This window comes from Tursiops truncatus, chromosome 20, assembly GCF_011762595.2.
Source record: "Tursiops truncatus isolate mTurTru1 chromosome 20, mTurTru1.mat.Y, whole genome shotgun sequence".
NCBI lineage: Eukaryota > Metazoa > Chordata > Mammalia > Artiodactyla > Delphinidae > Tursiops > Tursiops truncatus.
Genome location: NC_047053.1, coordinates 17,370,624 through 17,397,782, shown reverse-complemented (window position 1 = coordinate 17,397,782; position 27,159 = coordinate 17,370,624). Strand labels below are relative to the sequence as shown.

Genomic DNA, 27,159 nt, shown 5'->3' with positions numbered 1-27,159 from the left:
CTTCTTAATCACTGTGCCACCAGGGAAGTCCCGATTTGGTTGTATTTTGGTTCTTGGTGTTGGAAATCAGAATAAAAGGAGACAATATCTTGCAGAAAATGCATTTCACGCCCCTTTCAGGTAACCCCTCTAGACCCGAGGTGATTTTCGCGATCCCAGATCCCGCGCACGGAGCCCCACCCCCATCCTGGCCCCACCCCTCGACTCCCGTCCTCTTGAGTCCTCCAGAGAAGGGGGGCGGTGCTCGTTGCAAACCCACAGTCAGTCGCCAGGGGGAGACAGCGGCTGCAAGAGCCAGGGGTCCCTGTCCAAGGGCCAGGCGGCGGAAGCGGAAAAGGCGGGACCTGGGGCGCACGTTACGTCAGCACGTGCGAGCGACAAGGCCGGGTCCCCGGAATAGAGAGGGGGCGCTTCCTGTGCATGTTGGCTGTGAGAAGGTCTCTGCCGGGTTGTAGAGTTCGACCTCATGGCGGAGATAATTCAGGAACGCATAGAGGATCGACTCCCCGAATTGCAACAGCTGGAGCGCATTGGACTGTTCAGTCGTGCGGAGATTAAGTGAGAGAGCGGAGGAAGAGGAAGGGCTGGGGCGGGTAGAGAGGGGAGGCTGGGGCGTGTGTGTGGCGGGGGGCAGGGATAGGGGACACTTGGGTTGTGTTTATATTTTCTAATGTGGTAGAAGCCCATTTCCAGATTCTGATGATGCCCAGAATTAATTTCTCATTCATTGCAAGGTGATCCGTCCATTTACCCCTCAAACATACAGACAGCTCTTCATGGAGGAGGTTTTGAGGCTATAAAGGGGATAAAACCAGGATACCCGCCCGTCAAGAGCTAGGTGCCCTGACACAGTATGGTGGGGGAGACAGACAAGTGAAACATTTTGATCACAGTGCAGCGTACTGTAAGTTGATTGTAGTAGAGTACTGCCCTAGAGATGTGAACAGAGAGCCGTGGGAGCCCAGGAGGAGTAGATAATTCTAACAAAACTTGAAGATGGGGATCATTTAATTCGATTTTATATTTTACCCCAGGGCTTAGCCAACAACTAGTATATAGTTGTTACTCATTAATTTGTATAATAGTTTTTAATAGTTTACTGTGACTATTTCTTCATTTTACAATGACTGCGAATGTAGTACTGTGGCTATGGGAACCTTAAAGTAAACATTTGTTTATGAAACGCAACATATTGTGGACTCTTTAATAAGAGTGGACTCTGTATTTAGTTCATTCCTTAGCTAAATACAGTGAGATTTCTCCCATAAGCCCTTTGCAGTAGTGGTATAGGTAGAGACAATCTAGGTTTTTTTTTTTTAAATCTACCTGTTGAAAATTCAGAAATAAGAGGAATTTAGGAAAGAAATTTGATTATTATTAAAACCCAAGTGACTTGAATTTGGAGGAAAAGAAATCTCTACTAATACCACATATAAATAATGTAAAGTACTACTTAACATTATTTACTTTGCTGGTGGGAATGTCAGTGGTCCTGGCAATCGATTGATGTGATTTTCATGAAAGTTTTAAGGTACATCTTCATGCCCTTAAGACCACAGAAGTCCTGAAACTAGTATATTGTAAATCAACTATACTTTATAATAATAATAAAAAAGAACACAGAGGTAATTATGTAAGAGAATATGGGCACTTCCCTGGTGGTGCAGTGGTTAAGAATCTGCCTGCCAATGCAGGGGATATGGGTTCGAGCCCTGGTCCCGGAAGTTCCCACATGCCACGGAGCAACTAAGCCTGTGCTCCACAACTACTGAGCCTGCGCTCTAGAGTCTGTGAGCCACAACTACTGAAGCCCGTGTGCCTAGAGCCCGTGCTCCACAACAAGAGAAGCCACCGCAATGAGAAGCCTCCGCACAGCAGGGAAGAGTAGACCCCACCACAACTAGAGAAAGCTCACAGGCAGCAGCGAAGACCCAATGCAGCCAAAAATAAAAATAAATAAATTTATATTAAAAGAATATATACTTGCTTATGAAGGATAATTATTTGGGAATTATATATTTTGGCAAATAGATGTTTCAAATATATTAAAAATAAACTTTAAAAATTCCAAAGTTATTTATTTAACTTGTTTCAAGTGTTACATTTTAAATGGCTTTCTCCTTAGGGCTATCATTAAAAAGGCTTCAGATCTAGAATACAGAATACAGCGAAGAACTCTTTTTAAGGAAGACTTTATCAATTATGTTCAAGTAAGTGAATAATTTTATTTTTAATCCCCTCACAAATTTAAAATCAGTTATAGAATAGTGAGCTTGATGTCAGTTTTCTACAAAATTCTGGAACTGATGATTAGACAGGTAATTTTTGAACAGGAATAGAGGTAATTTGGTAATAGTGTTGCTCCACTAAGGCTTTGGTCCTTGGCAAACTGAACATTTTTTTCTTCTGTAGGGTTAGTAGATCAGAGTCTGCCAAAGACCCAGTGTATCAGGATTTCAGCAAGAGGTTTGATCAATTATGTCTTGTGGGGAAAAATAAAGGAAAGTGAGTTTGATGATAGCACATGGTTAGGAAGTTAATGCTTATGTGCCTGAGGTCTGTTGATTTAGAGAGAGGTGAGGTATACTGCAAGATTGTTCAGTCCTGTAAATGAATGGAAAATTTGATTGAAGATAAAATATACATGCTTGGGACTTCCCTGGTGGTCCAGTGGTTAAGAATCCGCCTACCAGTGCAGGGGACACAGGTTCGATCCCTGGTCTGGGAAGATCCCACATGCCGTGGGGCAGCTAAGCCCGTGCGCCACAACTACTGAGCCTGCACTCTAGAGCTTGCATGCCGCAACTAGAGAAAGCCCATGCACAAGCAACGAAGACCCAACGCAGCACCCCCCCCCCCAAAAAAAATATACACACACACACATGCTAGATCAGTTTTCAGGGAGAGAATAATGTGTTGGATGATAAAATCAGGATTCAGAAAGAATCCAATAATAAGATGTTATAAATCTTCTACTTTGGGACTTCCCTGGTGGCACAGTGGTTAAGAGTCTGCTTGCCAATGCAGGGAACACGGGTTCGAGCCCTGCTCCGGGGAGATCCCACATGCCGTGGAGCAACTAAGCCCGTGCTCCACAACTACTGAGCCTGCTCTCTAGAGCCGGTGTGCCACAACTACCAAAGCCCGCGCGCCTAGAGCCTGTGCTCCGCAAGAAGAGAAGCCACTGCAATTAGAAGCCCACACACCGCAACAAAGAGTAGCCTCCGCTCTCCACAACTAGAGAAAGCCCGCGTGCAGCAACGAAGACCCAACGCAGCCAATAAATAAATAAAATTAAAAACCAAAACAAATAAATCTTATACTTTAACACTAATAAACATTATAAAAGGTTCTAAGTTTAGCTTTTAAAAAAACCTACTGAATGAACAATATATGAGACCTGGCTAAGAATCTTGTATTTGAAGGAGGTCCTAAAGCTCAGTAGATTGCTATATCCAAATAGATGAAGAAGTATGTCATGTCAAAACATATAATCTAAGTGATTACATGAACAGAAGTAGAGTGTTGGGTAAGTTAGCTGAGCAGAGGAGGTTGCAAACAGTAGGCACTCAGAAGACGTTGGTTTGAAAAAATATTTTGCATTTGTGAGACTATGTCTGGAGCATTGTCAGCTCAGGATGACATTTTAAGAAGGACTTTGACATTTTAAGAAGACTTTGGTTAGAAGGCAGCCAGGATGTAAACCTTGTTCTGGGAGGAATCATTGAAGGAAATGGAGATGTTTAACCTTAGGGAGACTTAAGAAGTGGCAAATAATTTCACTCTTCATATATTTGAAGAGCTATGTGTGGATTAGGTTGATTTGTTTAGTTTTAGAGCACAAATTGAAATAAGTTGATATGAAAACTCACATACACACCTCTCTTACATGTATACCCCCTCTGCCTGCACACAACCATATATACTTGCTATGAGACATGTGTGGCATTTTATATTGAGATTCTGATTATCCACATTGAAAACATAAAATTAGATCCCTTCCTCATGCAAAAATAAATTCCTATGGAATTGAATAGCTAAATGTGGTGGGAAAACTAAATCTTCTACAAAAAACATGAATGACTTCAGGTAGGGAAAGTTTTTTTTTTTCTAAATTGAAGTATAGTTGAATTACAATGTTGTGTTAGTTTCTGGTGGACAGCAAAGTGATTCAGCTATCCATATGTATACATATTTTTCATATTCTTTTCTATTATGGGTTATTTCAGGATACTGAATGTAGTTCCCTGTGCTATACAGTAGGATCTTGTTGTTTATCTATTTTATATATAGTAGTTTATATCTGCTAATCCCAAACTCCTAACTTATCCCTCCCCCATCCTGTTTCCCTTTTGGTAACCTGAGTTTGTTTTCTATGTCTGTGGGTCTGTTTCTGATTCGTTAGTAAGTTCATTTGTGTCATATTTTAGATGCCATATATAAGTGATATCATATGGTATTTGTCTTTCTCTTTCTGACTTACTTCCCTTACTGTGATAATCTCTAGGTCCATCCATGTTGCTGCAAATGGCATTATTTTATTCTTTTTTATGGCTGAGTAGTATTCCATTACGTATATATAGCATATCTTCTTTATCCATTCATCTGTTGATGGACATTTAGGTTGCTTCCATGTCTTGCTAAATAGTAAATAGTGCTGCTAGGAACACTGGGGTGCATGTATCTTTTCGAATTATAGTTTTCTCTGGATGTATGCCCAGGAGTGGGATTGCTGGATCATATGGCAACTCTATGTTTTTAGTTTTTTAAGGAAACTCTATACTGTTTTCCATAGTGGCTGTACCAGTTTACATTCTGGTAGGGAAAAGTTTCTTAAAATGAAGAAGACTGTGAAAGCACAAACCATGAAAGAGAAGATTGATTTGACTATGTTAAAGGTAAAAATTTCTGTGCAAAAAGACATCATAAATAATGTAAAAAGATAAGGCACAGAATGAGAGAAAATATTTGCAATATATATAGTCAGAATCTAGAATATGTAAAAAACTACAAATCAAGAAGAAATGACAAACAAGTGGAAAGAAAATGAAAACAACTGGAGAAATAGGTACATGCAGTTCACAAAGGGGAAACATCAGTCATTGGTAAACTTTTGAAAAGATGTTAGCCTCGTTAGTAATCAGGTAAGTATTGATTAAAACCAGGGTGCAGTACTACTTTATACCCATCATATTAATAAACGTTTTAAAGACTGACAGTATCAGCATATAATTTGTCCCACCACTTTCAAGAGCAATTTGGCAATATCCCATGAAGTTGAAGATGCATGTACTGTGTGACCCAGCAATTTCATTCGTTCAGTCATACAGTATATATTGAGTACCTGTTATGTACATGACACTGATGGGGTACAACAATAAATTAAGCAGACAGAAATCATGTTCTTGAGGAGCTTACATGTTAGTGGTAAAGTTCCTGGATATATCCACAAGAAGATGTGTACAAGAATATTAATTGCAGCTTTTTGTAATAGAAAAATTGGAAACAAATACGCATCACAGGAGGAAGGATAGGTAAATTGCACGTTCATATAATGAAATGCTATACAGCAGTTAAAATGAATGGACTTGAATTCTACATGACAGCAGGGATATATCTAAAGTCAAAATGTTCAGTAAAAATATGGAGTGATGGGTTCATTCAGTATGATACCAGTTGTATAAAGTTTAAAAGCATTCAAGACAACATTATAATGAAGTTTGAAGTCATGCTTGTGAACGATAAACACCTGAGTCAAGATCATCATTTCCTCTGGAGAGGGAGAAGAGTGGAATCAGACATGGGGGGCTTTGCCTTTATTTGAAATGTTTTATTTCTAAAAACGTTTTGAATCAAATACAGTAAAATGTAGGCTTTGACGTAGCTGTGGGGTAGCTGCATGGGTGTTCTGTATGCTTCAAATATTTCATAAGACAGTTTTAAAATGAAGCATGCGATCTCGTAAGGTTCTGTGCCTTCTGTCTCTAGTAGTCTTCAAGCTTAGAGAGGAATTATATAGTAGTGGTTTTTGGAGAGTCTTAGAGGTTCTCAGTGGTCCTTTGGAGGCAAGGGTAGGGAGAGCCAATTGGGTGCCCTGTTTCAGCTAGTACAACCCTGTTTATCTGCTTTATTTGCTTGTGCGTCAGCTAAAATTTTTGAATGGTTAGTTTCCTAAAAGTCTGAACACACCGTTGTAGACAAGGAAGTTAGATTGATATTGTAAATCTTAGAAGTCTTAGAGTTTTAGTAACATGCTTTCTTTGTATCTAAGATGTTTAGATGCATGCTAATGTATGTATTTTTGAGTTTTGCAGATGTAAGGTGAATTTTTAGTGAATGCTAGACATTTACTGTAAATTAGGTTTCTTGATAGCAAATTATTTTCTGTTTTGTGTTCTTGATTTTTATTTACTTTATGATTTTGACTAAATGCATCTCCTCTATATAAAAGGTTATACTTTTTCTTGTTTTCTCTTTTTTTGTATGTTTTTCTTTCATAGTACGAAATCAATCTTTTGGAACTGATCCAGCGAAGACGAGTTGTAAGTAGATGATTTTCTGGAAGTTGGAAAAAAATATAGAATTAAATAGTGTGACTGCAAAGCTAGAACTTGGGTTTGGGAAGTAGTTGGCATTGATAATTGTGTGGTGGTGTGCTCATAATGATACTTGTAATTATTTGCTTTCTCTACCAGTACTGTTTAAAGATCAACTGGGAATGCTGCTTTGGATAAATGGGATTAAACTGAGCCTTTTTTTTTTTTAATGTCCCTTTTTAGCGTATTGGGTATTCATTTAAGAAGGATGAGATTGAAAATTCTATCGTACACCGGGTACAAGGTGTCTTCCGACGTGCGTCAGCCAAGTGGAAAGTATGTGTTCAGAGTGCCCTTAGCTGTAAGGGATGTGCAGATGTGTATTATACGTATTATGAATATGGATATTCAGATGTATGGTTGTGGATTCTTATCTTGGGTATCTCAATACTTAGAATTCTAATGATAATATCATGACTTGAAACCACTTATGAAACCATTAAGAAAATTGATCGCATTACCTTAGAGTTAGTCTGTGAGGATGATGCTGAAAACAGTGGATTTGATTCATATTTAAGGACCAGAAAATTGTCTGGGATTTGGATATGTCTCTAAATAAAGTACCCTGAGCTGGGGTACTTGGAGGTGGAAGATAAGGTTAGAGTAGGCGCAGCACCTCAGTAACTTGGTTTTCTTCAAGTTTGGTTCTGGGACCGGGATGTATTATATGGGAAGTACTTTGGATTCTTGGGAATGACAAATTTTAGTTTGCTGCCTCTGATTGAGACCATTTCAGAAGTGCATTGAACAAATTGGATAGATGACAAATTTTGTCTTAGATCATAGTAGGTGGGAGTGGGGGGATGGAACAAGTTGTCATGGTTAAGAGATCTAAGGTGGGTAAGGAGCAGCCTAATAGGCTGAGGGATGTGGCACATTTTCTGAAATCTGCCTCTGTTGCAAACAAAATTAATGCAAAGGTGTATTGTATATAAAATTCAAACTCAGGCAACTTACTCCATTGCTTTTCTTGCAGGATGATGTTCAACTTTGGCTGTCTTATGTAGTCTTTTGTAAGAAGTGGGTGAGTATTGGGCAACCCTGTCTTGGTCCTTCTTTCCTGCTTTTGGTCAGTCTGCATTTTAAACCTCATCCTTGACTACTGAACTCCATGTTTTCTCCAAAGGTGTGTAAGGTTAACAAATGGGAAAAGAACCCAAGAAGCCTGTTGCGTATTTGAATGACTATATAAATGGCTTCCATATCAGCTGAAAAGAAAAGGGTCTTTATGCATATATGTTCAGTAAAGTTGAAAACATTTTTTAGATATTTAAAATGTTTATGTTAAGTGGTTTAGGTAGAAGAGAACCCTGAGTGAATCTGTATTTGTTTATATGTCCTTAGCAATAGCAGATGTCGCCGCCTCATTGGAGCTCAGAGTTGGTGAGGGTACAGTGCAGATCACTTAGAGTTTAATAGCAATGACTTTGCTGTGCAGGAAGTAGAATTTTTCTTCTTTTACAGGCTACCAAAGTTCAACTTAGCAAGGTATTCTCTGCCATGTTGGCCATTCATTCGAACAAGCCAGGTATGGTGAAATCCTTGTCAGTTCTTTTTCTACCTTATTTGTAGACTCAAGCCATTTTGGAATTTATTTTGCTTGATAAACCTAAGAGAATTATTTTGAGAACTTGAGCATATGAACTTGGCCTCAGCAGTTTTTATTCCTGAATAGCTGCCTCTTAGTTCATCCCTGCTACTGTGAACTAGTTACTGTGCCAGGTATTGTATCTGTGAGCAAGAAGGACTGAGTTTCTTTTTAGCTGATGGTGAAAGAAACACTTCAGTCCTTTGAGGGGAATTCTGTCTGGAGGCAGTCAAGTCTGAGGATTTCAGAAACATAAAGGGGAAAATATTAACACAGATTTTACAAGAGCGATTAGCACAGAGTAGGTACTCAAGTTTTGTAAGAGAAGGACTTCTCTTGTGAACACTGTGTAAGCAGTACGATATTTTATAGTGAAGGTGCTTCAGTGTCTGTTCTGGAGTATTAGGTTTACAGCGCACGAGACTCAAAATCGGCTACATTTGGCACCGGTTGATTCCGAAGGATACAACAAGACAGCGTTAGTACTGTCAGCCGTTCAGAGGCTTGTCTTTGGTGGGAGGGCATGAGAGCACGGGAGTGGGCAGAGGAGCCCCACTGGCGTAGAGGACCCCTGGATGGGTGCAGCTTCCAGGTATTATATCTGTGAACTGTGCTCAGTTTCAGGAGTCACATGCTCAAGAAAGCCCAGAGCAGTGGCTGTCTACCATTCATAGCCCTCCTCGTCCAGACACAGTTACAAACCGTGGCTCATTTTTACCAAAAGCAATCTTGCCTGGTAATAGCTGATCTTTTTTTTTTAATATCTTTATTGGAGTATAATTGCTTTATAATGGTGTGTTAGTTTCTGCTGTATAACAAAGTGAATCAGCTATACATATACCTACATCCCCATATCCCCTCCCTCTTGCGTCTCCCTCCCACCCTCCCTATCCCACCCCTCTAGGTGGACACAAAGCACCGAACTGATCTCCCTGTGCTATGCGGCTGCTTCCCACTAGCTATTTATTTTACATTTAGTAGTGTATATGTGTCCATGCCACTCTCTCACTTTGTCCCAGCTTACCCTTCTCCCTCCCCGCGTCCTCAGGTCCATTCTCTGTGTCTGGTAATTGCTGATCTTTATGAAGTTTCTAGGGAGATATCTAGAATGTTACCTCAAGGTTAATTTCTTATGTAGAAGGACAGAAGTTTTTTGTTTGTTTGTTTGAAGGCTTTATTCCCTGTAGGTACGATAAAAAATTTACTTTAAAAATTGAGTCATTTGAAAAAAACTATGAACTACTTTAAATACAGAGAAAAGAGCAAAATAAATATTTCACTGACTCCAAGATGCACAATTTTTTCCAGCATTTTAAGACATTAAAAATTTGTATGTGAGTTAATGATGATGTTGACCTTGGATCTGATGGAATAGAGTAACGGGCACATAAGTACCCACAGATGTTAACATTTACAGATTTGGTTTAGAACACTCTAAATTTTAGATAAAGCAACAATACTTTACAGATAACCATTAGAAATTCCCTATCTTCATCCTCTTCCTCTTTTGATAAGATTTTAAAGAAAAGATCTTTGGGTATCAAAATTGGTGCATTGGTCTTTTCATACCTGACTTGATTACTTTATTGAAATGAAGTCTGATGTTTTTCACTTACAGCCTTGTGGATTATGGCGGCCAAATGGGAAATGGAAGATCGCTTGTCTTCAGAAAGTGCAAGACAACTATTTCTTCGGGCTCTGCGCTTTCATCCAGAGTGCCCGAAACTTTATCAAGAGGTGAGTGTGTGTGAACATAAGGTGAGAGTCATGTCTTAGTTTGGTCCTCTGGAGACGTATATACTTTATTAAGTTAAAAAGGCTTCGATTTATGGAGACTAGGAATAAGTAGGGGAGCTGCTGGGGAAAGGGGGTCAGAAGGGTATTTCTTGGCCAGTAGTAGGTGTTGACTTTGCTCATCTTCCAGGTTTTCAGTGAGAGATTGGAACTCCTACCTGTCCATTACCGTGGGGAGGGATAGGGAACTGGACCCTACCTTTCTTTACTTGAGGGTCAGGGTTCAGCCATCTTTATATCTTTGTATGTATGTATGTATGTATTCATTCATTCATTTTTTCCCCTCCCCTTCTCCTGCTCTCCCCTCCCATCCCCTTCCTGCTTCTTTTGGCTTCCCTTGCTGTTTTCCCCACTTTGTTCTCATTCTCTTCATCTAGTTTTCTTGAGATAGATATTTCCTTCCCCTCCTGGTGGACTTATTCCCCCTTGAGGGGTGCACTAGAACAATGAATGATAGCCAGATTTAATTTTAAAAAACCCCGACAAATGCTAGAAATGACATATTATTGAAACTGCACCCTTTTCTGAGGTATTTGTCAGAATAAGGGAGAAACTACTATTGAACCTTCAAAGGAAAATTAAGCCCTATGTGTTGAGGGAGACCCTCATTAAGACCCCTATGTGTGATGGGTCTTAAAGCTAATAGGTTTTGTAGCTGTCTCAACTGTATTTTGGTTTTGTAGTAATTTAATGTTTTATATTAGAGTCTTGCGTCCTTTCTCTTCATATTCTGTTAGACAGTTCTTTGTGGCTTTTATTATTTTTATTGAGAAACTATTATAAGAATCAGTCATCCCTGCTATTAGAGTGCTATTGTATGGTGTTATTGTTTATGTTTTTTGGAGGCTTTCACAATTGCCTAGACTTGTATTTTCTAAAATGGAAATAGAATTTTTGCTTCTTCTTATCAAAAGTAAATAGAATTTATTTATTATAAATGGTTCAGAGAAAGCAGTTTTATGAAAAAAGTAACAGAAAAAGTACTCATAATTTTACCTCCCATACTTTTATGCATATTACAGATATTTAAAACAGGCTTTATTCTGAAAAGTGGAATTCTACTACACATTTTTGTGTTCTATATTTTTACCTAATACATCACGAATATAGTCCCATGTTAGTATATATTAATTTATATTAGTGATATTCAAACTTTTTGGTCTTAGGACCCCTTTACAATCTTAAATTACCGAGATCCCCAAGAATCTTTTGTTATATGGGTTATCTGTTAAATTTTATTTGAAAATTAAATATTTAATTGAAATTTAATTGAATTGAAAATTAAAACCAAGAAATCTAAAAATATGCACTAAAAAATAATAAACCCATTACATGTCAATATAGGTTACTTATTTTTAAATGAAAAAAACTCTTCTGAAACAAAGTTTAAAGAGAAGAATGGCCTTATTTTATATAGTTTTAACCTTGTAGACCCCCTGAAAGGGTTTTGGGAACCTCCAGGTATCTCCAAGTCACATTTTGAGATATACATTATCTGTCCTGATAGTTGCATTTGTTAAAAAAAATAAAGATTTTTAAAAAATTTTCCACTCTAAAAGTAATATGTACTTTGTAGAAAATCTTGGGAAAAAAGCCAGAAAAGCACAGAAAAGGAAAAAGTGTGACTGATTGAGGACAAATACTATTAACATTTCTTCATAGGCTTTTTTCCTGTGCACATTTTTTACATAATGTTAATTGTGTTATATGCAAAATTTTATAGCCAGCTTTAAAAACAAAGTAGAATATCACTAGAAATGTGGTGCACCATTACTAAACTATTGTAACTGTTTTATGGCCGCATCACCAGTCTGCTTCTTTTATAATATATTTTACTTTCCCTACTTTTAGACACTTAGATTGTCTGCGTTATTTGCTCTTATACCCTTGTGTATGAAACTTCTAGGTATTTAGGATTATTTCCTTATGATCGATTTCTGGAAGCAGAATTTTTGGGTTAATGAATATAAACATTGTTTTTTGTTTGTTTGTTTTTGTTTTTGCGCTACACGGGCCTCTCACTGTTGTGGCCTCTCCCATTGCGGAGCACAGGCTCTGGACGCGCAGGCTCAGCGGCCATGGCTCACGGGCCCAGCTGCTCCGCGGCATGTGGGATCTTCCTGGACCGGGGCACGAACCCGTGTCGCCTGCATTGGCAGGTGGACTCTCAATCACCGTGCCACCAGGGAAGCCCAAACATTGTTTTTAAACTCGTCATTTTAATATGTCTTGTAACATAGAATTCAAAGTATTAAAAATTCTGGACAAATCCAACTTTGTATTATGTGTTAACCATATGTTTGTATAGAAACATTCGGGAGAGGGAATTCCCTGGTGGTTACAGCGGGGACCCGGGTTCGATCCCTGGTTGGGGAACTAAGATCCTGCAAGACACGTGGCGCAACCAAAAAAAAAAAAGCCTTGTCAATGTCAGCTAGTTTCATAACAAGATAGATTATAACACTCCCTCCACACTTCCCCAGATCTGATATTTATGAGTAAAAAGAGGCATGTTATATATTTCTAATTAGAAAATTATCTCCAAAGGTTTTCAGTTCATTATTTCCCTTCTGTGTTAGTATTTTAGGATGGAGCTGATGCATGCTGAGAAACTGAGGAAAGAAAAGCAAGAGTTTGAAAAAGCCAAGATGGATGTGGTAAGATCCTAATGTATTGTCACCTGTTAACAAGATATAGTGTTTTGAACCTGCTTAGGAGTAACGGAAAATCTTTAGGAGCACTGTTCGTGACTTGCCGGTCTGCCCGTGGCTGGCGGGTTCCATTCCAGTGCCACAGCAGTTCCAGCACCACGCGACTGACTGCCTGGTGGCTCTTGGTTTCAGGTCTTGGAGACAAAGTGGGAATAAAAAAGAAAATCTTTAGAATGTACTTTTCTTTCCAACTTAATATTTTGAAACTTTTAAATGTCTTGCATTGATTTAATTAAAATGGGCTTAGTAATAAAAATGGAATTTTGTGCTTTAAAAATAGACATTTGGACTAATTGGAGTGGTCCTTGAAATTATTACTGATGGAATGGCTACATACTGTTCTTTATGATCTCATTAAATGATATGTTAATGGGTCGAAGGAGCTCAAGAAAGGTTGTGAAACGTGTGATTCCTAGCCTTCTTTCTTTTCCTTTTTATGTAATTTTTTACGTGACAGAGTAAGTTTAAAGAAACAAGTTTGAGAATATTAGAGCTGAAAAAGGAACTTCACTATCACCTGTTATTGTGGTTAACAGCTTTGAACTTTTTTATCCAAATAAAATCTTACACAGAAGGGTGAACGTGGCATGTAAAACTTGACCTATTCTGGTCTAGGTAGAGAGTGAGGCCTTAAGCCATGTAATCTTGCTACAACTCTGGGAGCCTGAGAATACACTGGAAGATCAGTGATCTTATTCAAGCTGTACATTTTACAAGTGAGGGAACTGGCCCAGAGAGAGACGTAATTTGCCAGAGGTCATGTGGCACAGGTAGTCTAGGATTGTTAATTTTCATTCTAGCGCTATTTCTACTTACTGGCATTACCCGTTCAGTTGTTTAATATCGTACTCTTTAGGGGAATCTCGAGTATGCTGAAGAAATCCTTATGGGCGAGTTGGCAAGGATCATCTACAAAAATTCTGTAAACATAATTAAAAGTAGGTATCTTTTGAAAATTTATTTATGGTGGGAAAGTGAAACATTCAATTTATAATGAGGAACCTTTAGCCTATTTTGAAAATTTCTGTTAGAATGTGTATAAAACTCTGATTGTAGGGAATAGTGCCCCGATTCTTTCAGAAAAGGCTTATTTCCCCTTAGATTATAACTGAACATTTCAATAAGTTTTTGAGTACTTAAATCATGTGGGGAGTTGAAAAGAATAAATGATTTAGTACATTCTTTTGTGTCCTAAAGATGCTTAGAATAAAGTCCTTAATGAATACTCAAATATTAATAATGACTTTGCTTGTATAGTGGGACCATGGGTGATTTTTTTGTTTTATCTTACTTCCCACTTTATAAAAAAACCAAAACTAACTCCAGTACTTTAAGAAAGTGCTCCTTTAGAGTCTTACGCCCCTCCCTCGCTTTTTAAATTTTAGGTGCAGAATTTCATGTGTCACTGCTTTCAATTGCACAGCTATTCGACTTTGCCAAAGATCTGCAAAGAGAAATTTATGATGAGTAAGTAAAATAGTGGAAAAGTGAATATGTCTGTTTTGATCTTGTGGTAAGGGTTTGAAGTTGGATATTTAGAAAGGGGGAAAGAAGATACCATACAAAATCCTTGGAAGAAAGCTGTTTTAGGACTATTGTATAGTATTTTATGTATACATAAAAAGTGTATTTTTGGAGAAGTTGTTTGACTCACTTACTGGCTTCCCTTGGGAAATAGTTTGCCTTTGTTCAATAAGAAATATGTCCTATAGCTTATATAAAAATCTATATTCCTGCTTTCCTGGCATGTCTTTTGTCCTTAAGATGAGAGTTGTACTCATGAATGTTTATAGTTGAGTGCTGCAGGTAATCAGACATTATTCTTTTTTTAAATTTATTTATTTAATTTATTTATTTTTGACTGCATTGAGTCTTCGTTGCTGCGTGCGGGCTTTCTCTAGTTGTGGCGAGCAGGGGCTACTCTTCGTTGCGGTGCACGGGCTTCTCATTGCAGTGGCTTCTCGTTGCAGAGCACGGGCTCTAGGCGTGCGGGCTTCAGTAATTGTGGCACGTGGGCTCAGTAATTGTGGCTTGTGGGCTCTAGAGCACAGGCTCAGTAGTTGTGGTGCGTGGGCTTAGTTGCTCCGCAGCATGTGGGATCTTCCCGGACCAGGGCTTGAACACGTGTCCCCTACATTGGCAGGCGGATTCTTAACCACTGCACCACCAGGGAAACCCCAGACATTATTCTTTTAATGTCTGGTTATATGGTTGAAGAATTATTTGCAGCCTACCTTGTGGGTACTTCACCCTTAATAGGACTCTTACTTTCGTAGGAGATAAGAGAGAACTTGGATCAGTTTGCTCTGTGGATACCTTTAGGGTTTTGGTACATGACTAGGCTCCTTCTATTAGAGAAAATCAAGAGTCTAGATATGATAAGGTTTTCTTGGGCTCGAGAACCAGGTATCTTGTCACACATACCTGCTGGTTTGACTTTGAGAGCTAACCTACAAGTTAACATTTGTGAATGATGTCTGAAACAATCTGAAACTAACAAGTGTGTGACAGCTCTGATCCATTGACAACATTTACATAGTGAGGGTGAAGACATCTGGGGAGCCTGTTGGGAAATGACCCTTTTGGTGCTGGAATTCTTAAAGGGGTGTCCTGGGTACATTTTCAGAGCATTGGGACTGTCTCTCTGTGTGATGTTCTGAGTTAATCTTATGTCCTAGGTTGATGTCAGTATTTTTCAGCCTTCAGGCTCTGCATACAGACGACCCCCTCACTTGGGATTATGTGGCCCGCCGAGAATTAGAGATCGAGTCACAGCCAGGAGAAGAGCCGCCCACAACGAAACAAACCAAAGTGGCAGAGGTGGGCCGCCGGGAGGAGAGGTGCTGTGCTGTGTATGAAGAGGCGGTGAAGACTCTGCCTACAGGTGAGCTGCACCAGGCCCTGTGTGCTGAGGAGTAACGGTGTTCCTGAATATGAATCTGAAGCTCCATTCCCATGACCAGAATCCATTTCTGGAACCTCTCTGTGGTAGTTTACAGTGTGCCTGGCTTTTCCAACTTGTTCTTTCTCTTTTATGACCTTCCTCGATAGCTGTGGCATTTGTTCATTTATTTGGGGAAATAAATGATACTTAGGATGTGATCATTCAGAAGGTTGTTTTATTATCATTACTTAATTATCTTCTATTATAGATTTACTTGATAACTTTGTAATATTGGAAAATAAAGGTAAAGGGTGCATGACATGGATAAGACTTTTAATTTTTGTATTTATGTCACTACTCAGTTGTTTGCCCTCAGTATTTGAGATGTTTGATAAGCTGTAATCAGAATAACTTATATTTTTCACCAGACTAAACCAGTTTAAACTCTTCCTCAGAGGAGTTTTCCCTTCAAAGAAAAGATGTACGATGACTGTTAAACTAAAAGAATTGCTGGTCTGATCAACATAATCCCTCTGATTTTTCCAGAGGCCATGTGCAAGTGTTACATCAACTTTTGCATGGAAAGGTTTGCTAAGAAGACAAGCAGTCGGCACCTCAGAGGGAAGGTATTGACTTTGTTATGTGGTTACAGTGGCTGACTAGAAAGTGTCTTCTGAAAGAACATAGGCACAGGTTTTTGGGGTCTGAGACAGCTTCCAAGAACTTGTTGCATAACCACTCTTTGTCCTGTGAATGACCTGTCATTCTGAAGGTCTGAGTCTGCTTTGCCCTAGTTCTGGCCACCAGGTAAGGAGGTCCTCTCTTCCTGGGCTGTGCTTGGTGCCACTGTCCAGATCATTTAATCATAAGTGAAACCACCTCCGTCCCTTCTTTCAATTCTCAGAAAGGTGTAAAACTACTTTCGTTCCTGTCAGAGGCCAAAGACCCCTGCTGGGAGCTTTGTGATGAACTGAGAGATTTTTTTCTGATTTCAGAGGCTGGAAAGAACCATGGTTGCATTCAGGAAGGCACATGATCTCAAACTTCTATCAGAATTCCAGTACAAGCAGTGGGTAAGGACCTGGACACATTCAATGTCAATTACATGTACTTAATTCTGTTTGGTTCAGGCTGGTGTCATGTGTTTTAATATATATAGTTTTATGACTAAGCACATTTGGAAGATTGGCATGGTAGATGTAGAGAGTGTTTATTATTTGGCTGTCAGTATTTAGTGTGTGCCAGAAATGAAATCTGTACCAGTAGAGGGAGGAATATTGTAATATATAGTGGAAAACACGCAGAACAGAGTCACAACTGGGTGTATTTTGTTTGTCCATCCATTCATGTTTTCCTGAACCCTACGCTTGGCTCAGATTAACCGCTGGTACAATAAAGACAAATTAGATGTGTTCAGTGTTTTAGAAGCTGACATTCTAGTAAGAGGCATATTAACCCATCCTTATACTCTGAAGTGGGTAAGGATTATTATATAGAGACCAGAATAATGTAGTGTGGGAATACACAGGTCTAGACTGGGTTTTGTGACTTAGTAGGTAGGTAATGGGCAAACCACTTAACCCTTCTGAGTTGGTTTACTTGATTTTAGAATAATGATAGTGATCCTTGTTTTTGCCACCTCACAAAGTTGTTGATAGCATTCCATGAGATGGTGAATGTGTTAATGTATTTAAATACTTTCTTAGTGGAAAAAAAAGGACAAAAATCTTTATATTTATTGAATGCCTTTTATTTGTATAACTCTTAACCTCTTTTGATTTATATAATTTACACAATTTTTATGTAATTGCAATTAATGTCTTGCTGATTTGTACTGTGTTGTACTGTTTTTACGTTAACATTTTTTCTATACTTTATACATAGATCGACATAAACTATTGATATATATTAGTAGCGTATTGTATTGTACCACGACTGGGTACCCTTCTTCCATTATGGAATCTATCTGTGAAAAATCCCAGGCTGATGAGTTCAGCTGCTCTGTTGGAGCTACTGAATGCTGCTGGCAGGACAGTCTGTCCCACCCTGTGAATTCAGCTGGGCGTGGCTTAGGCAGTCCTATTCTCTTTCCATTATTAGTTTCTTTTGGCATTCTGAACTTGGATTTCCTTTTGGATCCAAGCTTTCTATCATCTTCAGCTTCTTGCACATGCTGGTGGGAGAGTCTTCTCTTTTTCCTGGGGATCTCTGCTTTCACCTAATGCCTGTTCTTAAGTCTCAGCATAGATGGGGCTTCCTTTCTGGGAGTCCTTTCTCATCACTGCCAAAGATTCTGTTGGGTGCTTCTGCTTTGTACTCCTGTAGCATATGATTCTTTTTCTGTGATGGTACGTATCAGACTCTCTGCTACTAAATTGGAGGCGCTGTGGGCAGTAGGGAATGCACCTGACCTCCTCATTATTGAGTCTAGACTATAGCGTGCAATTAACATGCTTGCTGAATGAATGCATTATATACTGCCATTTACTTGCTTTTTTACAATTTTGTAGAATTGGATTGGTTTTAGGTTTTCCTTTCCCTGTTACAGTAGTGTGGACAGAAGCATTTTTAAACAGATATTTCCTCCTGTTCATTTATTTGTTGGGTCATATTTGTTAAAGTAAAATTCCCAAGTTTGTGGCATGAACAGTCTCATGACTCTTTTCAGAAAAATGGGTACCAGTTTATAGTGTGCCCAACTCTGTTTGAATGAATAAACTTGTTTCTTTACCATCCCACAAATACTGGTGGTGGATGTGGGTTTTATTATAGTGAACTATTTTATTAAAAATATAACTTTCAACCTAAATTATTTAGGCCATCTGCTTGTCACTTACGTTTTTTTTTTTTTTTTCACTTATGTTTTTTTGATAGCCCTTGGGGATAGGAGCAGGGAATGGAGGAGAAATTCCAAATTTTTTACTTTGTGCCTGTTTGGCCACCATGGTGAAAGGTTTAGGAGAAAGGCTGTTGAATCTATTGCCTCGCATGAGGTCTTTATTTGTCCCCATTTCCATAGATAATGTAGCTCTCAGTAGATACTTTTCCAATGACCCTTTGTCTTATCCAGAGCGAGTTGTTGCTGCACCATGACTTCCTTACAGAAGCTCTGGAGGTGGCAGGAGCCGGGATGGAATTGTTCAGAGGCTCCGTGATGATGTGGCAGGTGAAGCTGCAGGTCCTGATTGCCTCAAAGAGCCCTGACGTAGCCATGCTTTTTGAAGAAGCCTTTGTGCACCTGAAACCCCAGGTCTGTGAGTTGTGTCTTTTGTATTTCATTCTGTTTGGGAAACCTTTTAAGACTGCAGCCAAAGCTCATTTGGAGTAGACTTGTCTAAGGAAAGCTGGCCCCAGAGTGCATTTGTGATGATGGTTCAGGGATCATGGGTGGAAGAATTACTTCCATTTACCAGCCTATTTCTAATTCATTATTTGAAAGTCGACTAAATTATGTAAACTTTTCTATTCCTGTTTATATATCTTATAAGTGAGAAATACTAATAGAATATTATTTCTAAACTTCAAAGTTTAAAAGACTAAACCTTAAAGCTTTGTAGTGAATCTTTTATACTAGTAGGAAAAAGATATTCCAGGAGTTAAAATAGGGGGAAAAAAAATCATAGTTATTTTACCGCTCATTTGTATGTGCTGCTGGGACATGAACAAAGGCTAGATAGTTCAGCCTAGATTAGTTAGCACTTGTGTTGTGGTCCTACACAGCACAGACGTGACCTGGGTAGCTTGGGTGTGACTAGTTTTGGATTGTTAAGTGCTTAACTTACTGGTAATTGATGCTAATAACTTTAGGCAGTATTCCCCAACAGGGGGAAGTAGAATTAACAGGAGAGTATTGCTTTGGGCAACTGGGTCCGAAGGCTGGCTGTGTTCCGGTGTACCATTCCTGCCAAGCACTGAGAGTTCTGTACAGTGGGGCAGACTGGGAATGACTCTGTATTGCACATATTGATTATCTCAGGAGGAACCTGTCTTTATAGTGACGAGTTTTCAGAGCATAGCGCTAAGATGTCATTTTCTAACCTTTTTTTTTTTTTTTTTTAAATTGTGAGCAGATTTGTCTGCCATTGTGGATTTCTTGGGCAGAGTGGAGTGAAGGTGCCAAAAGCCAAGAAGACACTGAAGCAATCTTTAAGGTACAGGCGCCCTGTTGTAAGTCTTGTGTGTGGGGAATGAGCAGATAGCCCTGCCAGTTGGCTAGCTTTCAAAGGGTTATTTCTAAAGCAGGTGCTCCCTTTAAAGCACTATTCATTGCATGGCCTGGGATGGTTTTAGGAAAATTTGTTTTGATATGTAGACATTTCCTCATGTAGCTTGTTTCTCTTTTCTTTTAAATTTTAGAAAGCTGTCTTAGCTATCACGGGTGGCGACTCAGTCACTCTGAAGGATAAGTACCTGGATTGGGCTTATCGAAGTGGTGGCTACAAAAAGGCCAGAGCTGTGTTTAAAAGGTACTCACAGACACGCATAGCTATTATGAGTCTCTCAACCCCCTTCTTAGCCCCTCGTACCCAGATGATATGAATCACAAATAGATGGAGGAATAAATCCAAGAGCTGTTAAGTTCATACCCATTGTGGAAATTTTTAAAAAAAGAGAGAGAGAGGTAACTAATAATTCATTGTAATCCTATCATCAAGAGAAAAACCGTCCTAATGTATCATTTTAAAATTTGTTTTTCACATGTCTGAGATTATGCTATAATCGCACGTGGTGTACCACTTTTATTGATGAACACTAGACTGGCCTTTTTCCTACCAGTTACAATTCTTCATAAATAACATTTATTAAAAACAGCTATATGATATACCACCCTGTGGACGTGCCATGATTTATTTGGCCACAGTAACTGCTTTGATGAACCTTTGTGCACAAATATTATTTGTCCGTATTGGAAATTATTTTCTTAGAATATATTCTTAGAAATGGAGTTCTTGGTCTCCTTCAAAAAGACCTTGAGATGAAGGAGAGGGAACTTAAAACCCTGAGAGTGAGAAAGAAGAGAACAGGAAGAGAACTGGGTAGGTGTTTGGTGGTGGTGAAGAGTAAAGGCACTGGAGATTGAAAATGGTGAGTGACTGGTAGCCAGGTCCAGTCGCCATGCTGAACTGCAGCCAGGACTATCCAGCTACGTGTGGCGGAGGCACTGGCGCAGGTGTTTATATTTATGCGATGTAGAGGCTTTCTTCACTGTGGAAGATAACGGTTCCCCCTGTTCCTTTTTAGTTTACAGGAAAGCCGTCCATTTTCAGTTGATTTTTTCAGGAAGATGATCCAATTTGAAAAGGAGCAAGTAAGTGTCCTGTCTATGCATTTTTTGTCTGGGAATATGGATTAGTGCTAACTAATCTATGGCAGCACTTTGTTATTTAAAAAGCTCTCCTTATAATACGGTATAATTTCTGGTCCCTTCCTCCAACCCCTTTTTCATAGATGTGGCTTTAGGAATGGTAATCAAGCAAAGAAGAAAAGGTACATGTCTGGAAACTAGACAACTCAGATGTCACCTCTTACAGGAAGTCCTCCCTGCCAGGCTGTGTGAGGTGCTGCTTTTCTGCCTCCAGTGCCCTGTCTGTCTCTTGTTTTGGGTTGTGAGGTAGAGAGTAGGCACTCGTAACTGTTTCTGGTGTTCTTTAACTGAACTTGTGAATGAGAAAAAATACAGGAAAGTGTCAGTTAAAAAAAATTATACATGAAAGTCCAAATATATCTGTAATCCCCTCGCAATAACACAACCGATCATTTTTATTTTTATTGTTTTCTTTAATCCTTATTTACATACATATGCACAGTTTTATGATGTTTTTATTTCTGACTTACGTGACATGTGGAGGTTCTCACTTTTTTTCCTTAACATCATTTTGTAAACACATTCTTGTGTTTTTACCTGGCATCATTTTTAATGGTTGTTGTATTATTCTTAAACCTGTAGTCTTCTTAACCATTCCATTACGTTTAGGTTGTTTCTAGATTTTTGATATTGAAAACAGCGCTGCAAGCATTTTGCTTATATAGTTTTTTTTTTTTTCTTCTCTTTTGAGGACTGGAGATACTGGCTTTTTTGTTTTTTTAAAAATGTTTATTTATTTATTTATTATTTATTTTGGCTTCGTTGGGTCTTCATTGCTGTGCGTGGGCTTTCTCTAGTTGCAGCAAGCGGGGGCTATTCTTCGTTGCGGTGTGCGGGCTTTTCATTGCGGTGGCTTCTCTTGTTGCGGAGCACGGCCTCTAGGCTCATGGGCTTCTGTAATTGTGGCACGTGAGCTCAGTAGTTGTGGCTCATGGGCTCTAGAGCGCGGGCTCAGTAGTTGTGGCGCACGGGCTTAGTTGCTCCGCGGCATGTGCGATCTTCCGGGATCAGGGCTCCAACCTGTGTCCCCTGCACTGGCAGGCAGATTCTTAAACACTAGACCACCAGGGAAGTCCCTATACTGGCTTTTTAAATCGTTCTTTACATATTGCCAGATAGTTCTATAAAAGTTGTACTTATTTATAGTGATAATCACCATGTATATATATCAGTATACCTGTTTCCTCCATACCTCCTCCAAGTGTTCAGTTTCGCCTTCTCTCTTTTATTTTGGTATTTTGATTGGTGTTTACTTTTTTACTTTTTTTATTTGCCACACTGCACGGCATGCAGAACTTCCTTGCCCATTGAACCCATGCCCCCTGCAGGGGGAGTGTGGAGTTTTAACCACTGGACCACCAGGGAAGTCCAGAGATTGGTGTTTATTATTTTTATTTGAATTTTGAAAAATTAACAATGAGGTTGAACTCTTATTTTCGTAGGTTTGACCATTGTGTGGGTCAGTGATCTGTTCTTGTCTTACAGTATAGGACTTAGTCTAGCATAATAATTCATAGCCAGGCTTTGGATTAATAACACAATGGTTATGTGCCTTGGGCAGGTCACTTAATTCTAAGCTTCGACATCCTTATCTGTAAAGGAGGTCGGAATACCTGTTCCAGGGGTGTGAGGGTTACAAGGCCAAATGGGAGACTGGATGGAAAGGACTTTGCACAGTTCCATGCACACTATGAGCCCTTCACAAAGTGTGATTCTGTTTTTCATGCATGTGTAAGATGTGAGGTTAAACTGGCTTTTTATAAACTAGTACAGTCTCAGCGAAGAGAAATTGGAATGAGGAAATAGTTATTTGACTACACAAAAAGATTTTTAAACTGAAGATGTTAATTAATCTGCTTTGAAAATGAAACAAAGAGAATATGTTTAAATGGAAGTAGAGGTGAAGAATTAACAGGTATTGATTGTAAAGTTAGCACTGTCTACTCTGCTTGGTGCATAATTCATCAGCATTTTAATTGAATCCTTGTAGTTGTCCTAAGATATTATTGTCCTCATTTTATGGGTGAGGAAACTTTAAGGTCTGTCTGATGGGTTCAGAAAACTTCCTGAAGTTCATATAAGTAGTATTTATATATATTTTGCCTTGATATAAAAAGTTTTAGGTGGGTATGGCTAACATGTGCCAGAGCCCAGATATTCAAAGGAAGAAATCCCTTACCATAGGGAATAGAACCTTCCCCATTTATTTATTTAAATCCTGCTCCTCCCTCAGGGCTTTCACGTATATTTTCCCGTGGAGGTGCCCATGTTCCCCCAGGTGAGAAGTAATTAGGCTTTTTCCTTGCCACCAAAACAAAGTGCTTTTATCACTGTTTGGCGTTTACTTCACTCTGCCATGTAGTGTCTTTGACTTTTCTCTGGATAAGTTCAGAGTCAGGCTGTGTTCATTTAAACCTATGTCTCCTCCCCTTCAAATGCCTAATAGTTGATAGCTGCTTAACAATACGTGTGAAATGAATTTGTGACGTTATAAATTAGGCTTTTGAGGCAAGATTGTCTGATTATTTTTGTTAGGAATCCTGCAAGATGGCGAACTTAAGAGAATATTATGAGAGAGCTTTGAGAGAATTTGGATCTGTGGATTCTGGTAAGTAAACTTCAGTTATAGACACATGGGTCTGTTTGCATGTGTGGTCTGTAACCTATGATGGTTAGAATAGTGGTTCTTAACTGCTTTGGGGTCATGGGCCTCTTTGAGGATAAAACTTGTCATCCTTCCCCTGCCTCCTCCCTCATTCAGTGCATAAATGCTGGCAGACATAATTTTGCTTATAATTTCAAGTTCACAAGCCCAGGTATCCATGGATCTTCTGTTAAGAACTCTGGACTAGAAGGAGGTTCGTTTGGTTTGGTTTCCTTGAAAAATGTGATATTTGTAAGGAAAAGGTTAATAATGTAGGTCAGAACAAAATGGGGTGGGAATTACAGCAGAAGGGTAGTGGGATACTAATTGACAAAGATTGTCATGGGCTGTTGCCACACTGTCTGCATCTAATTTATAGGACTTGTAAAACATACTTCTTGGTATAGGTTAAGTCATGTAAAGTCTGTTTACTTGTGAACTCAAAAACCGACATGTAGAGTTGTTAAACTCAGATTTAAAACAATACATCAGCTTTTTCAAGGTTTCAGCAGACCTTCTGGTGAAATGAATGAATATGGCATTTTTACTAACCCAAGCAAGTTTTATTAAGCAGACTGACAAGGTCCTAATGAACTCATTGAGGTCTGTTTCACCTTGAAAGAGACTCAGCAAAATCCTCCCTCTACAATATTTAGTATTTTTGAGTTTATGAAATATATAGACTGCCATGATTCTTTCTTTTTAAAGTGAAAGCAGTTTTCTTGAGAGATACACATTCTATAGTAGAATGTGGGCTGTGTCAGAAGGTGAGAGCACTAGACTGTCACGATCCAAGTGAAGATTTCTACTTTAAAAAAAAAAAAAAAAAAAGGCTTTGAAATACCATAGTGTAAAGAAGCTGAGAGAGGTATTGTTTTCCATAGGGTTCTAGGAAAATAACAGCAAGAAATTATTAAGTTTCTTAGAAATCTTGCATTGAATTGATATTAAATAATTAAGTTTATGTAATAAAGCCTTGTCAGTTACCTAATCGTATGTTTACAGTAACTTTTGGGATTCCCTTTAAAGATCTTTGGATGGATTACATCAAAGAAGAATTGAACCACCCCCTTGGTAGACCTGAGCACTGCGGACAGATCTACTGGCGAGCCATGAAAATGTTGCAGGGAGAGTCAGCAGAGCTGTTTGTAGCTAAACATGCTGTGCACCAGGCCGGCCAGCTGTGAAAAGAGGAAGAGCACAGCCAACTTTGTGAAATAGTGTTGTAAGCCCTCTGCATAGTTTTGTATTATGCATTCATCTGCAGTTTGCTTAGATGGCAGACGAGATGGTGTCTGATTTTGAGACATGCTTTAATTTTGTTAATGCGCTAATCTTTGATTCCAGAAAAGAGAACTGCTGTTTAGTGGCCAGAGGCCAATTGTTGAGGCCAGACCTACCATAGGTCCTAAATGTTTTCCAAAATACATGGAAATCGCATCACTGATCTTCTTTTATTACCACTGGTCAAACTTGAGTATCTCTAATCTAGACCCAGGGGTCAGTTAAGATAGAGAGGAAAGTACAGTTCTGTTTGTTTATTTTCTCTTTATTATAAAAGTATATGTGGGGGCTTCCCTGGTGGCGCAGTGGTTGAGAGTCCGCCTGCCGATGCAGGGGACACGGGTTCGTGCCCCGGTCCGGGAAGAGCCCACATGCCGCGGAGCGGCTGGGCCCGTGAGCCATGGCCGCTGAGCCTGCGCGTCCGGAGCCTGTGCTCTGCAACGGGAGAGGCCACGACAGTGGGAGGCCCGTGTACCGCAAAAAAAAAAAAAAAAAAAAAATATATGTGGTATGCACTTGTTGTCGAAAATATGGGCGGAATAGAATAATGTGGAAAAGAAAATAAAAGCATTCTGTAATTTTATCATCTGGACTAAAAATCACTAATTTGATTTCCTTTATTAGAATTGAATTTATACTGTTAGATCATTTACACATTCATTCATTCATTGAGTGCCCGTCATAGGCAGGAAAGAGGAGAAGCTTTTTGGGATGGAGGTAAGGGTTGGAGGAACAGAGCGGGATGTCCTGAGTTGGTTGAAGCAGCAGAGAAGGATGCTGGGTATTGGGGGAAAAGTTGTCCTTTAAGAAGATTTAAGTGATTATAAAAGTGTGTTCTATCTCTGGGACCGATCTGCAGAGAAATGTTTACATTGGGGAGGCCCAGCAACAAAAGAAGGGCAGGGGTAGGGAGTAACTTAGAAAGAGAAGGGCTTCAGAGGCGAGGATGGAGGATGGCTTGGAGTAGAGAAGGGTGTTGTGGGAGCAGGGGAGGCAGTTGTTTGAATTGTACGTTCTGTAAGTTAACATTATGATGCTGTCACTGGGAGAAGCATTCAGTTCAGTTTTACTTACTATTATGTTTCACTTAATATTATGGGTTTTTTTCCATGTCATTAAATAGCCTTAAAAAGATTTAATGAATTCAGAACATTCCATTGTATAGATGAGGCGTGACTTATTTTACTAATCCCCTATGGTTGGACCTTGTCATTTCTAATTTTTTCTTGTAAGTACTGTTGGTGAAGATTCTTGTAAATCTTTGTTAACATCCCTGGTTATTTCTTTAGGAGACTGACATCTGACAGGAGAATTACTGTATTAAGGGATATAACTGTTTTAAAGAATATTGATAAGTGTTGCCAATTTGCAATGTATGAAAATACTTTCAAGCACTGTGGGTATTATATTTGTTATTTTTACCATTTTAATAGGTGAAAACTGATATATCCTTGTTTTAATGTGCATTTCTTTGATATCAGTGCAGTTAATGCATTCTTCCTGGCTCTCATGTCTTTTCATGTTTGACTATTTTTTGACCTTTTTTTTTTTTACTAATTTATAAGAGTTTTTTATGTACTAAGAATAGTAATCTTTAGTTCATCTCTTCTTTTTTGCAAATAATTTGCCCCCAGCTTTTTTTTTGGTGGTGTTTTTTGAGGTCCAGAGGTTTTGTATGTATGATTTCTATTGTTGAAAACCCTACCTCTTGCTGAGGACAACTCAGTATTTTTTCCCCTATGCAGTTAATTAAATTTTCCACAACACCGTTTGTAGCCATTTTTGTCTCTGCTGATTTGTAATACTACCTTTATTATATATTAAATTCCTGTGAATATTAGAGTCTATTTTAGGGCATCTTTATTAGGAGCTTTTGTACCCAAAATGGTGTGTGTGTGTCATTTGTTTTAAAATAAGAAAAATCTCCTCTTTCTCCTCTCCATTAAGTCCCAGGAAGTTCAACATTTAAATCCTTAAAGGGCTTTTTTATTTTAGGAAAGAGATACATGTTGCACATAAGAGATGAGAGTAAAGAGGGTGGTGGGTGATTCCTTAAAGCAGCAGTCCCCAGCCTCTTTGGCACCAGGGACCGGTTTTGTGGAAGACAGTTCTTCCATGGACGGGGGCGGGAGGGTGGTTTGGGGATGATTCAAGTGCATTACATTTATGGTGCACTTTATTATTATTACATTGTAATATATAATGAAATAACTATGCAACTCACCATAATGCCGAATCAGTGGGATCCCTGAGCTTGTTTTCCTACAACTAGATGGTCCCATCAGGGGGTGAT

At 39.0% G+C, this 27,159-nt stretch overlaps 1 protein-coding gene and 1 non-coding gene across 5 annotated transcripts; both read left to right on the top strand.

Moving 5' to 3' along the window:
- Window positions 1-364: 364 nt before the first annotated feature.
- On the top strand, window positions 365-26,713 carry UTP6 (UTP6 small subunit processome component). 4 transcript variants are annotated; one of them, XR_002174777.3, is made up of 20 exons: window positions 365-558; window positions 2,126-2,210; window positions 6,501-6,542; window positions 6,780-6,872; window positions 7,573-7,620; window positions 8,061-8,124; window positions 9,803-9,921; window positions 12,558-12,635; window positions 13,546-13,627; window positions 14,075-14,156; window positions 15,389-15,573; window positions 16,120-16,199; window positions 16,569-16,646; window positions 18,644-18,823; window positions 19,644-19,724; window positions 19,930-20,039; window positions 20,815-20,881; window positions 21,022-21,131; window positions 23,474-23,546; window positions 24,612-24,661. XR_002174777.3 is itself a non-coding variant. In XM_019927075.3 (19 exons), the coding sequence occupies exons 1-18, from the start codon at window positions 467-469 to the stop codon at window positions 21,031-21,033; spliced, it is 1,578 nt and encodes a 525-aa protein (XP_019782634.2). In that variant the 5' UTR covers window positions 365-466; the 3' UTR covers window positions 21,034-21,060; window positions 23,474-23,532. The 4 variants fall into 4 exon arrangements, 3 of the variants coding, with proteins under 3 accessions (XP_019782634.2, XP_004315887.3, XP_033702901.2); XM_019927075.3 differs by lacking the exon at window positions 24,612-24,661 and having other exon boundaries at window positions 21,022-21,060; window positions 23,474-23,532; XM_004315839.4 differs by lacking the exon at window positions 21,022-21,131 and having other exon boundaries at window positions 366-558; window positions 24,612-26,713.
- Window positions 12,714-12,836, top strand: LOC117309862 (small nucleolar RNA SNORA54). Its single transcript, XR_004524152.1, has one exon. It is a non-coding gene; the product is annotated as a small nucleolar RNA SNORA54 (small nucleolar RNA).
- Window positions 26,714-27,159: the final 446 nt, after the last annotated feature.